Source organism: Carlito syrichta, unplaced genomic scaffold (genome assembly GCF_000164805.1).
Source record: "Carlito syrichta isolate Samal-C Ts95f unplaced genomic scaffold, Tarsius_syrichta-2.0.1 Scaffold128021, whole genome shotgun sequence".
Lineage (NCBI taxonomy): Eukaryota > Metazoa > Chordata > Mammalia > Primates > Tarsiidae > Carlito > Carlito syrichta.
The window spans coordinates 63,345-75,728 of record NW_007072117.1 but is presented as its reverse complement, the minus strand read 5'-3'; the positions used below and the strand labels follow the sequence as shown (position 1 = coordinate 75,728).

The window sequence follows — 12,384 nt, the reverse complement described above, 5'->3', positions numbered from 1 at the left end:
CAAGTATCTACATTGAAAGGCTAGTTGTAGTTAGCCCTTTTGAAGAAACCTAACAATCAAGGATTACTGGTAATACTTTATCTTAAAAGAGATTTATTTAGGTGTTCTCTACAGAAAGCTGCAGCTAACTGATACAACTGTCTCATGAATTCTGTTTCTACTGGTGGATCGGGCACTGTCATTTGTGCTGGAACTTGGAAATCAGGACTATGACCCTTGCTTCTAAGGGCAAGGTAGTTACATAGCTGTAATATAATGTGATATGTTCTGAGTTGATGGTATAATTAAAACAGTGAGTAACTTGAGGATGGAACTTTGAATAGGGCAGAGTTTGAGGAAAATGTTAAAGAGATAGCACTATGAATTAAGATGGAAATAAGGAAGGAAATATACTCCAAGAACTGCAAAGATTCTCAAACCTATGTCAGTATTGAAACATAGATGAAATTTAAAAATAAAGATATAAGGCATCACTATAGCCTAGAATCTCTGAGGTATAGCATATTTGGAACTCCACAAATAACCCAATACAGTGGAATGTTGGGAGGGGAGTGAAGACTTGTAGGAAAAGATAGAAACACAACCTCAGAGATTTTATAAATGATGCTAAATTCTATACTAGGATGTTTGACTTTTACCCATGAAGAGCCTTGACTAATAAAGAGGAGCGAATTTTGCAACAATTAACATGGCAGCACAGTAGACAATATAGTGGGGGGAAGGGTAGAATTATCTCCTATGAATATTCCTTCCAAGATGACTCTCAGATGATAAAACCAAACTCCATGAGTGGTTTATATACTTCTATGAGAATAGAAATCAAAGGGGCTCAAGCATACTTCTTGGGTAGCTAACAAGTAACTCCAGACACATTAGCTTTATTACAATTACTTTCATGTAACATATTTCTTTATATATGGAGATTGCATATATACATATATGTGTGTATGTGTGTATATATATATACATATATATACACACATACACACATATATGTATATATATGTACATGTAACATATTTCTTTATATATGGAGATTGCATATATATGTATATATAGTTGTATTTGAAAAACAAAAGTTCTGAAAAACATGGTGTCAACATCAAGCCTGAAACCATTAAAGAAATCTAAGAAATCTAATTCAGAATTCAACCAATGACTGACTCATCAGAGTCCAGAAACCATCAGCCCCCTGCCCACCTTTGCATACTGCCCATCTCATCAATTCTTAACATGGACTTAGTTTTCTTTCTAGGTTCTCTTGCCTTCTGATGTATGTAGAGTCATAGATTTCTTTCATACAACTTCTTTCTTTCATTAGTTTATAAAGTCCTTGATGGTAGGATAGTGTTTGGTGTTTTCCTCTCTTTTATAACTCTCCAGAGCCCAGTTCTGGGCTCAGCTATTTACCCAGCCAGGAAAGACTATTGACAACATCATATAGAAAACGTATCAGACGCTTCTTCTGCTCAGTTTGTTAAGAATAATTAAAGACCCAAAAAGCATTCTCACTGACTTGCCAGTACTGGAGCAAAAGCAAATGCTTGGTAAGTACCTTCATGTGCCCAGCTCCTGAGGACACAGAAGTCTAAAGTAAGGATCTGTACAATCTATGGAGCCATCAAGGCAAGAGAAGCAGCTGAATGGCTGTGACTAGGAGGGAAAAGGAAAGGAAGGTGTCAGGCGTTGTAAGTGTGTAAATGTTCGCAGCAATGTCAACAGTTCTGTGAGGTAAGTACTTTTGTACTTTTGGAAAATTAATAGTTCAGAGAGGCTAAGTAATGTTATTGGAATGTTTCCACTAATCAGTGGTGATACTGAGAAATCTAATCCAGGTTCATCTGACCTCAGCTGCAGTGTACTATGTCTGCAGCAGGAGGTGAGATATAACCACCTTTCTCTTTACCAGGATATTCATTCTGGCTCATGGAACCAAAATCAGGTTAAGATGAGTAATATTTCTTCTCAACATGCTACATTTTCTTTGTCACCCATTTTTTTTGAGATTAACATTGGAAACCAAACCTACCCAATGTAATAACTTTGTTGCTCATGAATCACAAATATCACGACTGGATAGAATAAGCTTAACAAAAATTAAGGGCTTGGGTTGTTGAATGCCCACACTTCTTACCATACTCACACATATTTCTAAAATAATATGGCACACTTGAAGAGATGGTTCAGATGAAAAGCTATGTAGAATTAAAACTTTGAGTTTGTTGAACTTTCAAGCCTATAAGCACTAGAAAAGTTACCCGTCTCAATTAGTATTAAGGATGTTATTTCTCTTTTTATTAATTCAAATTTAGTTTAAATGTTAATATTGTCACACAGAAAGATAACATGTAGAAAGAGGATAAATTTCTACCAAGCATACCATTAGTCTTACTAATACCATGCTCTGAGTTTTTCTTATTGGGTAGTGAGGTGAAGCTTTATAACCCCATTTGTGTATCATTCTCAACAATTTATATCCCTTAGACATCCTGAACACACACTCTAGGCCACTCAGGATGCATGCAAAAAGGTTCTTGGACACTTCTGAAATAACAGTCACAAAATCAGTCAACACAATTATCTTACTTTATGAAAAAAGCCATGCCTGTGCTTTGGTATGTTTTTTCATGTAGAGGTTATTGAATCTTAAATATTGTACAAATCTAGTAGTCTTATAAATCAGTATTGTCACATCAACTTAGAGAAAAGATAGCAAATGTCCAGAGCTAGAATTCAGTGACCACCTGTGAATAAGAAAGGAAACAGAAAATATCCAGAATCATGTACAGCCTGAGGTGATAATTGATCTTTATGTGGTGGCTCTGAGTTGCCAAGGACGCACTGAATTATGTTCAGTTCCTGATGTTTAGGAAAGTATGAAGGTATGTAATCATTTTTAGCAAACTTTCCAGCAAAACATGTTCAAAAGTAATTTCTAAAGTGATTTTCTAAAAAAATATTAATAGAAAATTAAAAAACAAACCCTGTCTCTGTAGAAGGGATGTAAACCATTTCTCCCTTCTTTGGGTACGTGCACCCCTGGGTACTCGTATACTCTAACAGGTTGTTTCTGAAAGGCATCTTGGCCATCCATGGGACTGCAGAGGCTACAACCATCAGTGGCAAGATAAATCTGCACATCTTAGTAGTATGACGAGTTCTTGTATTTTTTAAACTCGCCTTCAGATTAAGTTCTAATTTATTTGCCAAATTTTAAAACTTCCCCCCCCATAAGCTAATTTAAAACGAGTGTAAACTTGCCCTGTTTGAGTCAAATGAAAATTACTTTGACTTATTCACATCATCACCATTTGCAATCTCCAATGCCTGATAAAGATGTGTTAGGATTATATCTGGGTTCCAGAGAAAATATTTAGCATGTTTAGAAACTGAAAGAACAATGAACTCATGTGATTTTTTATATTTTACAAATATTACACAGTATTTGACTTAGATGTTATTGTTATAATATTTGATTTGATGGTGCAAATAGCTGTTTTCAATAATATAAAGGAGAATTTCTGTTTAATTTGCTTTTGTGACTATTAGTGCTGTCCAGGATGGGAATATATTTTACTACACTCCTTGATAGAGAACTCTGCAAAGGTTGGCCCAATTGCTCACAACGATTGAACTATATTAAGAAAAAGAATTTTGATAAGAGCCCTACATGTTTGAAGGTCAGTCTGTGTTTCCAATGGATGAATGGGATTTGAGATTTAATTAAGGTTAAGTAATTCATGACATGCTCTGAAAATACAGTTAAAGATGGATCTCACCATCTTCTGTCCATGCTTATGCATGACTCACCATTCTCATTTTGAATTGATAGATTTTCCCCCCATTTCTTCCATTTTTAGATTTTTCTGCTGTAGCTCACCCTATCTGGGAAAACTTTGTCTGGCAAATGGTCTGAAGCTAAGTTTAAATTCACAAAGTCAGTTTTTTAAAAATGACTAGCCTAGGCAACATAGTGAGACCTTGTCTCTAAATAAAAAGAAAATTAGCCAGGCATGGGGATGCGCAACTGTAGTCCCAGCTACTGGGGAGGCTGAGGCAGAATGATAGCCTGAGCCAAGGAGGTTGAGGCTGTGGTGAGCCATGACCATGCCACGGCACTTCAGCCTGGGCAACAAAGTGAGACTCTGGCTCAAAAGAAAAAATTTTTTTTAATGAGACTGTTTTGCAAATAATTGGAAAAAAATCATATTTTGTCAGTTATCAAGACACTGCTTAGGCCAAATTCAGTATTTAAAAGTTATGTTTTCATTTTTATTGTAATGTCAACCAAAATAATCAAACAAGTGATTGACTTGACATTTTTTGCTTCTACTGAGCTAGCAGAACTACCAAAATACTGCTGAACTTATTTGTTCTTGTATGAGACCCATCAAAGTTCCCTAGAATAAAATTATAAATTATATATTGTATAAATAACTAAAAATGTTTTAAGTTGATTTCTTAAAAGCCATATGTATTTATGATGACAGAAATTATGTATGTATTAGACAAAAACCTTATGAACTGCTTAGCTTAACACAATTTTATGTATATAATTTTTTTCCAAAAACTGAACTCTTGCCATGTTTACAAGGTAGTCTGGGATTACTAACAAAATAAACAAGAGCTTTTCTAGATAAATGTGTCCATATGCAAGTGTGTTTTAGATTGATTCAAGACAAAATTCATTACTTCTGAAAAAATGAAGGCACATTTATTAAATGACTGGGAAAAATTCCATAGCACATAGAATCGGAATAATAATACATAACTTTCTTGTTTATTTTGTTTTTAAAAATGAGTCCAAAGAAGTTGAAATATTATTTTAATAAAGTTGCTCAAAGAAATGAAACAAGAAAAATGGATACAAGGACTCCAAATTAGGATTTGCAATACAAATATTTTCATCTTTTAACAGGGCAAGCTGATGTGTTCACATCTCATTTTCAAGCTGCCTCATTCACTAGGAACATCAGTATTTTTTTTAAGGCACATTGACAATGCTTTCCCATCACCCTTGCTGTGTTTTTGTAGCACCTATAGCCATAACTGGCACCTGGGGGCCTGCATTGCTGGCAGTTTCCCTTACATTTCTTTGGAGTCTATTCAACTGCTGTGGTTTTACTTAGAAGTCAGTGCTTTGCATATTTGATTTCCTGAGACTGTTTGAATAGTCTTTCTCAGAAAACTGTGCCAGTCTGGCTGTGAACAGCTCTTCACTGAGGAGAGCTGACAGTAGCCTGGTTGAGTTGGTATGCTTGGACTTGGGTTTCCAGCCATGCCCTGCTACCTTTCCTCCCTATCCCCTCTTCTCTTGTCCCTGCCCTAGTGACATCACTGCCCACATCTTGCCGTGCCTTTAAAGAACAGAACAAAATTTGGACTAGTCCTGCTAGAAAAAATCAAAATACTGCCCAGGGAACCTATGCAAAGCTTCCATAAAAACAATTCATATGTGTTGTTTCAGCAGTTGAGGTGGAAATGATTTTAAATTACAAACAAAACCAGACTGTATAATTTAACTTCTGTAAGATAATAATCTGTTGTGAAGATAAAAGTCCCTACTTATGAAATTTGGGAACAAACTTAACTTTAAATTTCTTGATTTGAGTGTATTTTGTTTTAAGATCATCATCCTGACAGTGCAGTTTTGAGATAATGAGAACAAAAATGGTTTTTAATAAGCTTTAAATGGCATGCTGTTTTGAGGTGCTAAGGCAAAGAGAAGCATTGTTTTATGAAGTGGCTCATGTGGGTATATATATGTTGGTGTGCTGTGTTGCTAGCGATTCCATGGTCTTCATCTGTATACCACTAAAGAGAGAAAGGAAAAGGTCAGAATTAGGAAGTCGGTCGTCTTAAAAAAAAAAAAGGAAAAGAAAAAGAAAATTCAAATGAGCTCTCAAGAGCATCCATGGTATAAGAGTATGTTTAAATTTCTGAAACAGTTTATAAACTGCAGTGGGATAAAAAAGGAGGGGTCTGATTTTCCCCCAGAGTTTTTTCAGGGCATGTTGTTCTGTCCTGCAAAAGCCTCTGATCCTCTTTTGCAGGTTCTGAGAGAACTCACTGTGAATTTGGCTTTACTGCACAGTGCTTTAAGGATATGTAAATTCTAATTAAAACACCCAAATCCATTTCCAAATCTGACTCAAAGGACACTCAGAAACACAGCATGCATGGGAAGGAATGTTTATCCCATTAAGCCCACTTGTTTCAGTTAAGTGTTATCAAGTGTCACATTTCCTTACACTCTAGCAAGATAAACTGCATTAAAATAAATAAATTTTTAAAAAGCAATTTTTTCCTAATACATATCACTAAGAAAATAAAAAAGCCTTTTTCAATATTGCATGTATATATTTAATGCAAGTGAAGTAAAAATTATAGAGATACAAGGTAACTTTTAGAAATTGCTTAATTAAAGTATAATGTGTCCTTCCTTTGAATAGTGGAAAAATAAACTTCAACCTCCTAAAAAAGTCTGACCCCTCAGAATGCCAGTTTTTCTGGCATTTTGTATCAAATTACTGTCCCACTCCTATACAGTGGGCACCATTTGAACTGGGCACAGAACAAATCAGATGTGTTAGAGGACACACATATACATATGTATACATATATGTGAGTGACCATATATACATATTTTCCTTAAGCTGAACATCTCTAATGCAAAATTTGTCTGAATACCCAGAAGCATCCTCTGTATAGGCAAAAACAGTTCCAGTCATTTCTGACTTTATAAAACAAACTTAACTGTTTATTGCCTGTGAATGTAAAACAAAAGATAACATGGCAATTCCAAAAACTGAAGCATGCTGATTATTAATGTTCCACTGTCGTTAGACTGGTCTAGTAATACATACTAGACAGGGATGGATTTTCATATTTGAGCTGAGCTATTATCATGCAGGTTTCACTTTAGAATTACTCTGCCACACACTTGCTGAATAAATGATTATCTGAATCAAAATAGGGAGAGACAGAACAATCACATCAATAGGAGAACAGTGTTTTAACATTCCCAGAATATGCAATATTGTGCTTCTCAACCCCGAACTCTCCAATATTATTGAACATTATGTATAGCTCAAGTATATCACTCCTTTGACTTCAAGTTGGAAAAATAAGAGTGCTTTTTATTCTGTGCCTGTCTCCAGCACTTCTATGAGAAGTAGCCCTAAAAGAGGAAACTAAACCCCACCAGCAACTCCCCAACCCCCCGCCGCCTTTTGTACAAAGTTTTTTCTCTACCATTGCCTGGAAATCCACTCCAGCATCCACCAGGGCTTTGGAGATCTGAGCTGACTGCTGAAAGTGAACGTTATCTGCAGGGAGAGAAAGGAAGCATAAAGTAGCTAATAGCCGCTCCAGTTTTCTGATACCAGAGGGTGGGAAAGGCACAAGAAGAAAGGGACTGTTTGAAGTTCTAGGACTCAGCATCCCATTTAGCCCAAGACAAGTGAGTTGTGGAAAGCAACACTGTTTTATTGAAGTAAATGTAACAGTCTTGCCCCTCATGCTTTTGTTTTGTCAGTAGTGAAATTGCAAACCTGTCTGTGATACTAAAAAGTCTAATTAACTGAAACTCACCATCTGCTGTTCCATGAATAAGGAGGTACTCAACTTGTTTAAAATTTTCAGCTCTGCTCATGACTGTTGAATTCTGGAATTGGGAAAAAGAATGTCATTATTCAAAAAAGGATCTGCCATAAACTGATTTTTCACTTCAGTTTACAAAATAAAATGTTTTCAGCTGGGGCCCCCTTTGATACAAAATATAGCAAACCGATATTCAAGCAAATGCTGTTTCTATGCATGGCAGAATGCACAGCATGCCCTGTGCCTGGGAGACAGGACTGGAAAGGGAGGATGCCACATCTTCCCTGCACATGCAGGAAGAGGGCACCTGCCACCCAGCCTGCATGCAAAACCCCTTGAGTCCCAGATCCCAGATTGACTGTGTCCTATGCATTAGCACGGGGCAGAGTCTCATATTAGTAATGTATGTTCCATGGGCTTCTGCTGTAGTTCAGCCAAAAAGTGTATTACCATGGCAACCATGTGTCACATGGTGCCATACATGCTACATTTCAAAGAGCCTGTACATAGCATTTGCAACTAAACATACTCTGCAATATGTCATGTGAACTTTGGTCCACATTGCTAGGCTCTGAATGAAAAGCAAATATTACCTCTTTGGGAACAGATGTTAAAAACCTAGGCAAATGTAACATATGGGAGGGGAAAGGGACAAAAAAGATCAAGAATGGCCTTAGAAAATCAGTGGGTTGCTGCTGTCTGCCTCATTCTGTATATTGAAGGAAATGCTGCTGTTGGATCAAGTCATTCCCAAATCAACCAGGGATAAAAAATTGGGAGGTCAGGTTTTTGATATTGTTTTGTGGCTTGAACCAGGCAAGGCTCCTAGAATGAGGGCCAAGGGTCTTGAATGAAAAAAGCCTTTGAAAGCATAGAAAAGGGTGTCTGGTTTTAATTGGGGGATATTTACAAAGTTGGGATGAAGGTAGAAATGCCACAAAAACACTGTGGTGCCTTTGGGAGGGGGTGAACTAGAGTCTGATTTGACCACTCTGTTATGGGTTGGGCAGAGAAGGGGCAGTGGCCTCTCCATGGGTTTAAAAGCAGCTAGCTGGCTCTGCAGCCCCTTGGGAATCAAATCCAACTTTATGAGAGCCAAGATTCATATTTCATAGATATCTTTGTAGCTAGCACCAGTTTAATATTTTTTATGGGAACCCTATGGTCTGGTAGGAAGAGGATAGGGCTAATGACAGGGTGTTCGTATAACTAGTCCCAGCTTCAAGATCAGTGAGTTGTGCAACTGGAGACATGCTGCTCTCTGAGCCTTGATTTCTGTAAAATAGGAGTAAGAATAGAGTAGTCCCCCCTGATCTGCAGTTTTGCCTTTGTGGTTTCAGTTACCTGCGATTCTGTACAATAAGATATTTTGAGAGAGAGAGAATGAGAGACTTCATTCACATAACTTTTATTTTAGTATATTATTTTATTATTATTGTTGTTAATCTCTTACTGTGCCTAACTTATAAATTAAACTTTATCCAGGTATATATGCATAGGAAAAAACATAATATACATGGGATATTAGTACTATCCATGGTTCAGGCATGCACTAGAGTTCCAGGAATCTTATTCCCCATGGATAAGTGAAGACTACCGTAACTCCTCTTACTCCCGTCACAGAAATAGGAACCAAGAGACATGGAAGAAATATTTTGGAGGGCTACATTTCTGATGCTGATGGTGAGAATTCTACAACACAGTGTTTTTGGAAAAAAGATATTCTATCTGCAACTTTCAGGACAGAGTCACCCCAAAATGTTTTAGTTGACTGAATGTCCTAAGGTCATTCTTTCCTGGTAAACTTAGAACAAAGCCCTTCCACTCCTGTGCAGGCTAGTTCCCACTTTTCCTGACTATGCTCCATTTCTGACCTAAACTGAAAATTTACTAAGGAACTTTCAGAATAAACATCTAGGACTCCTTAAAAGATATACTTTTATTTTTGAGAAACCTTTTTATCTGGTAAGATGTCCTAGATAAATATTTCCACGTATGAATCCATCCATCCATTCCAATATCACCATTCATCTATTCATTTTTTCATCTGGATGATTAATAATTATTTGTTGTATACTCCACTAACCAATAAAATTCACAAGAAAAAACTATTTGTATTATTCAATACTCTAGGCTTAGTATCTAATACAATGTTAAATATTAATTACATATATAAAATAAATTATTAAGCACTTGTACTGTATTTGGTCCTAGTTTTGCAGAGGCAAGTGTTGTCATCTGGGGTAGGCACAATAAAATATTCTCATTCTGAAATGTATTGAGATATGTTTTGCCCACTTTCAACCCACACACCAAGCCATTAGTGTTAATAGCTAACATTCGTTGAGCATTTACCCTGTGCTAAGCATCACATATAAATAAGGATTTATAAAAGCACAGCATCCACGTAAAATAGGACTATCTCAATCCTGCTTCATAGATGAAGGCACTGAAATTCAGAAGGTGAGTAAGTGTACCAGTTTACAACTATAGCAAGTGTCAGGGCTGGACAAAGTCTGACAGAAAACCCCTTTTACTTCTTATGTTGCACTGCATCTCTACTAAAATTTCAAGCTGCTTACAATGTGGTCTTCCAGCAAAGGAACAGTGTGAAATAAAAATGTCAACTAACTGTCCTGGAATTTGAAGTACACAATAATGGTAGGTACACTTTGGTACCTTCCTGAGACCCATGCCTTCTCAGACTGAAATAATCGGAAGAGAGATTGGTCAGCACAGCCCTGCAAGATTTGGGAGGCATATTTTCTAACTGTGCAAGTGGTGTATAGCTTGATGTGGTCAAACAACTCTCAGCAATTTTCTACCCTTAAGGGAGGAAAGGGTCAAAATAAATCTTCCTAAAAGACACTTTCATGCAGCAATAAAAGCTAGAAACAGGAGAGGTTAAGGCTTGAATACTCAGTGAACATCAGTGTCCTGAATTACAGGCTCAGATGCCCCCATTTGAGTCCTCTATAGTGATCCTTGCCGGGAGTCATGCTCTCAGTATGCACTAACTTCCTCCCTCCTTTTTACTCCCCAAATTAAATTTAGCGCTTTACTTGTGGAGGATAGTCAACTTTAACACCCAGACCTGACCCAAATATACCACTATATCACCTCACCTCACCTCCAAAAGCCTCACGTGCTTGCCTTGCGTGGCAGCTTGAACAGCAAAAGCTGCTCCCACAACCTCCTGGAGCCATGAAACTGAGAAATGTCATTGAGACATAGAGTAATAGTTAGGAGACATATAAATACACAGGACAGTTAGCAAGGAATGTGATAACTACTGGAGTTTGGACCAAAACAGTTTCTGGCTGCCTTTTTTTTTCTTAAATGGAGTGAATACAGGCTGAAAGAAGACAATTTTTATAAACAAGTAAAACCCTGAGCCTAAGATAAATGTTGTGATGTACACACTGTAGCTGTGATGAACTAGACATGGTGAGAAATGCAACATACTGAGAAAAAGACGAAAACTGTGATAAAAGTGTCATGATGCAAATTGTTTTACATTAACAATATTACACTACAAAGAAAGAAAGACAAATACTTTAATGCAGCAAGAGAAAAATAAAACAAAAGCTTCCCCTGTAACTGCAAGATAAGTATGCCATTTCAAATGCACACTTCCCCTGCTCCCTGGGAGAGGCCTCCAGAGGGACCTCTCTGTGAGAGGGAGACAGGCAGCCTGAGACACACGCCCACTTTAAGGCTCTCAGGCTGCACAGAACGTTCTTTTTCCTGAGGAAAAGGCAGCTGGGTCACCTTGCCTCTGGAACCACTGATCATTCCCTCCTCGACTGTGCTTCCTGGCTTCTCAAGTAAGTCTCTTTACGGTTCACTATATGGCACACTTTAAGCTGCAAAGGTAACATATAAAGCCAGGGAAAGAGATGCATGCATGAACGTGAGGTCTGATTAATGATTAGAAAAAAATTTAATTGTGCTATTTTAATCCACCAAAATAGGATAATCCCTCTTTGCCTATCCATGGAAACAGAAATAAAAAAGGAAATGGATGACTAAGTTAGAAGCCGAATAGTCTATCACCAACTACTAAAAAGGAAACTCAGAGTGATAAATGGGCAAGGATGCAATGGTGGTGCAGTTGGCACTCTCCTGAGGCTAGAAACTTCCGGAGAGCCCCGCTGCCAGCAACAGCCTGGCAAAGAGAAGTGGGAAGGATCGGTCCAGTGGCAGTGCCGACTCCACAGCTCTCTGTGAGGAGCTTTTCCTTCAGTCCCCAAGAAGAACCATCTGTAGCTGCTCCTTGGATCATGCTGGTTCCTCAGTTACCTTCCAACAAATAAATCTTTGTATTTTTGAATTAAAAGAGGGAACTGATAAGAGGAGAGGAGTACTATAAGAAACAGAAGGTATAACAATTTAAAGCTAGCCCTCGTGCCATCTAGGAACCATCCGGAAAATTTGCTTCCTGAAGATAATAATGGTGGCAGCTGCCATGTTTTGAAAGCTTCCTTCATGGCAGGCGCAGGTTGTCTCATTTAATCATTTCAATAATCCTGTGAGGTAGATCTGATTATCCCCATTATGCAGATGAGGAAATTGAGGTTCAGAAAGGCTTACTAACCTCCTCAAACTCATACTGCTGATGGTGGAAATATAATTTGAGTTTGTGTCTGTCTAAAGCCAAAGCCCATATCCCTTACCACCATACTCTACTGTTGCTTGACATCATCACCAAACAACTCATCACTATGTCTAGGCTCTTATAGAAAGAGCAAATGGTCACTGGGTCTAATGGACAACTCAGCA

At 37.6% G+C, this 12,384-nt stretch overlaps 1 protein-coding gene across 1 annotated transcript in view; it reads right to left on the bottom strand.

Annotated features, from left to right (window-relative positions):
* Positions 1-4,692: 4,692 nt before the first annotated feature.
* Positions 4,693-12,384, bottom strand: part of DPP4 (dipeptidyl peptidase 4) — a 57,207-nt gene continuing 49,515 nt past the window's right edge. The window contains exons 23-25 of the mRNA XM_008048884.2: positions 7,594-7,666; positions 7,255-7,328; positions 4,693-5,814 (exon numbers count right to left, since the gene is read on the bottom strand). Coding sequence (XP_008047075.1) covers positions 5,713-5,814; positions 7,255-7,328; positions 7,594-7,666 — 249 coding nt within the window. The 3' untranslated portion in view covers positions 4,693-5,712. The remainder of the gene's footprint in view (positions 5,815-7,254; positions 7,329-7,593; positions 7,667-12,384) is intronic.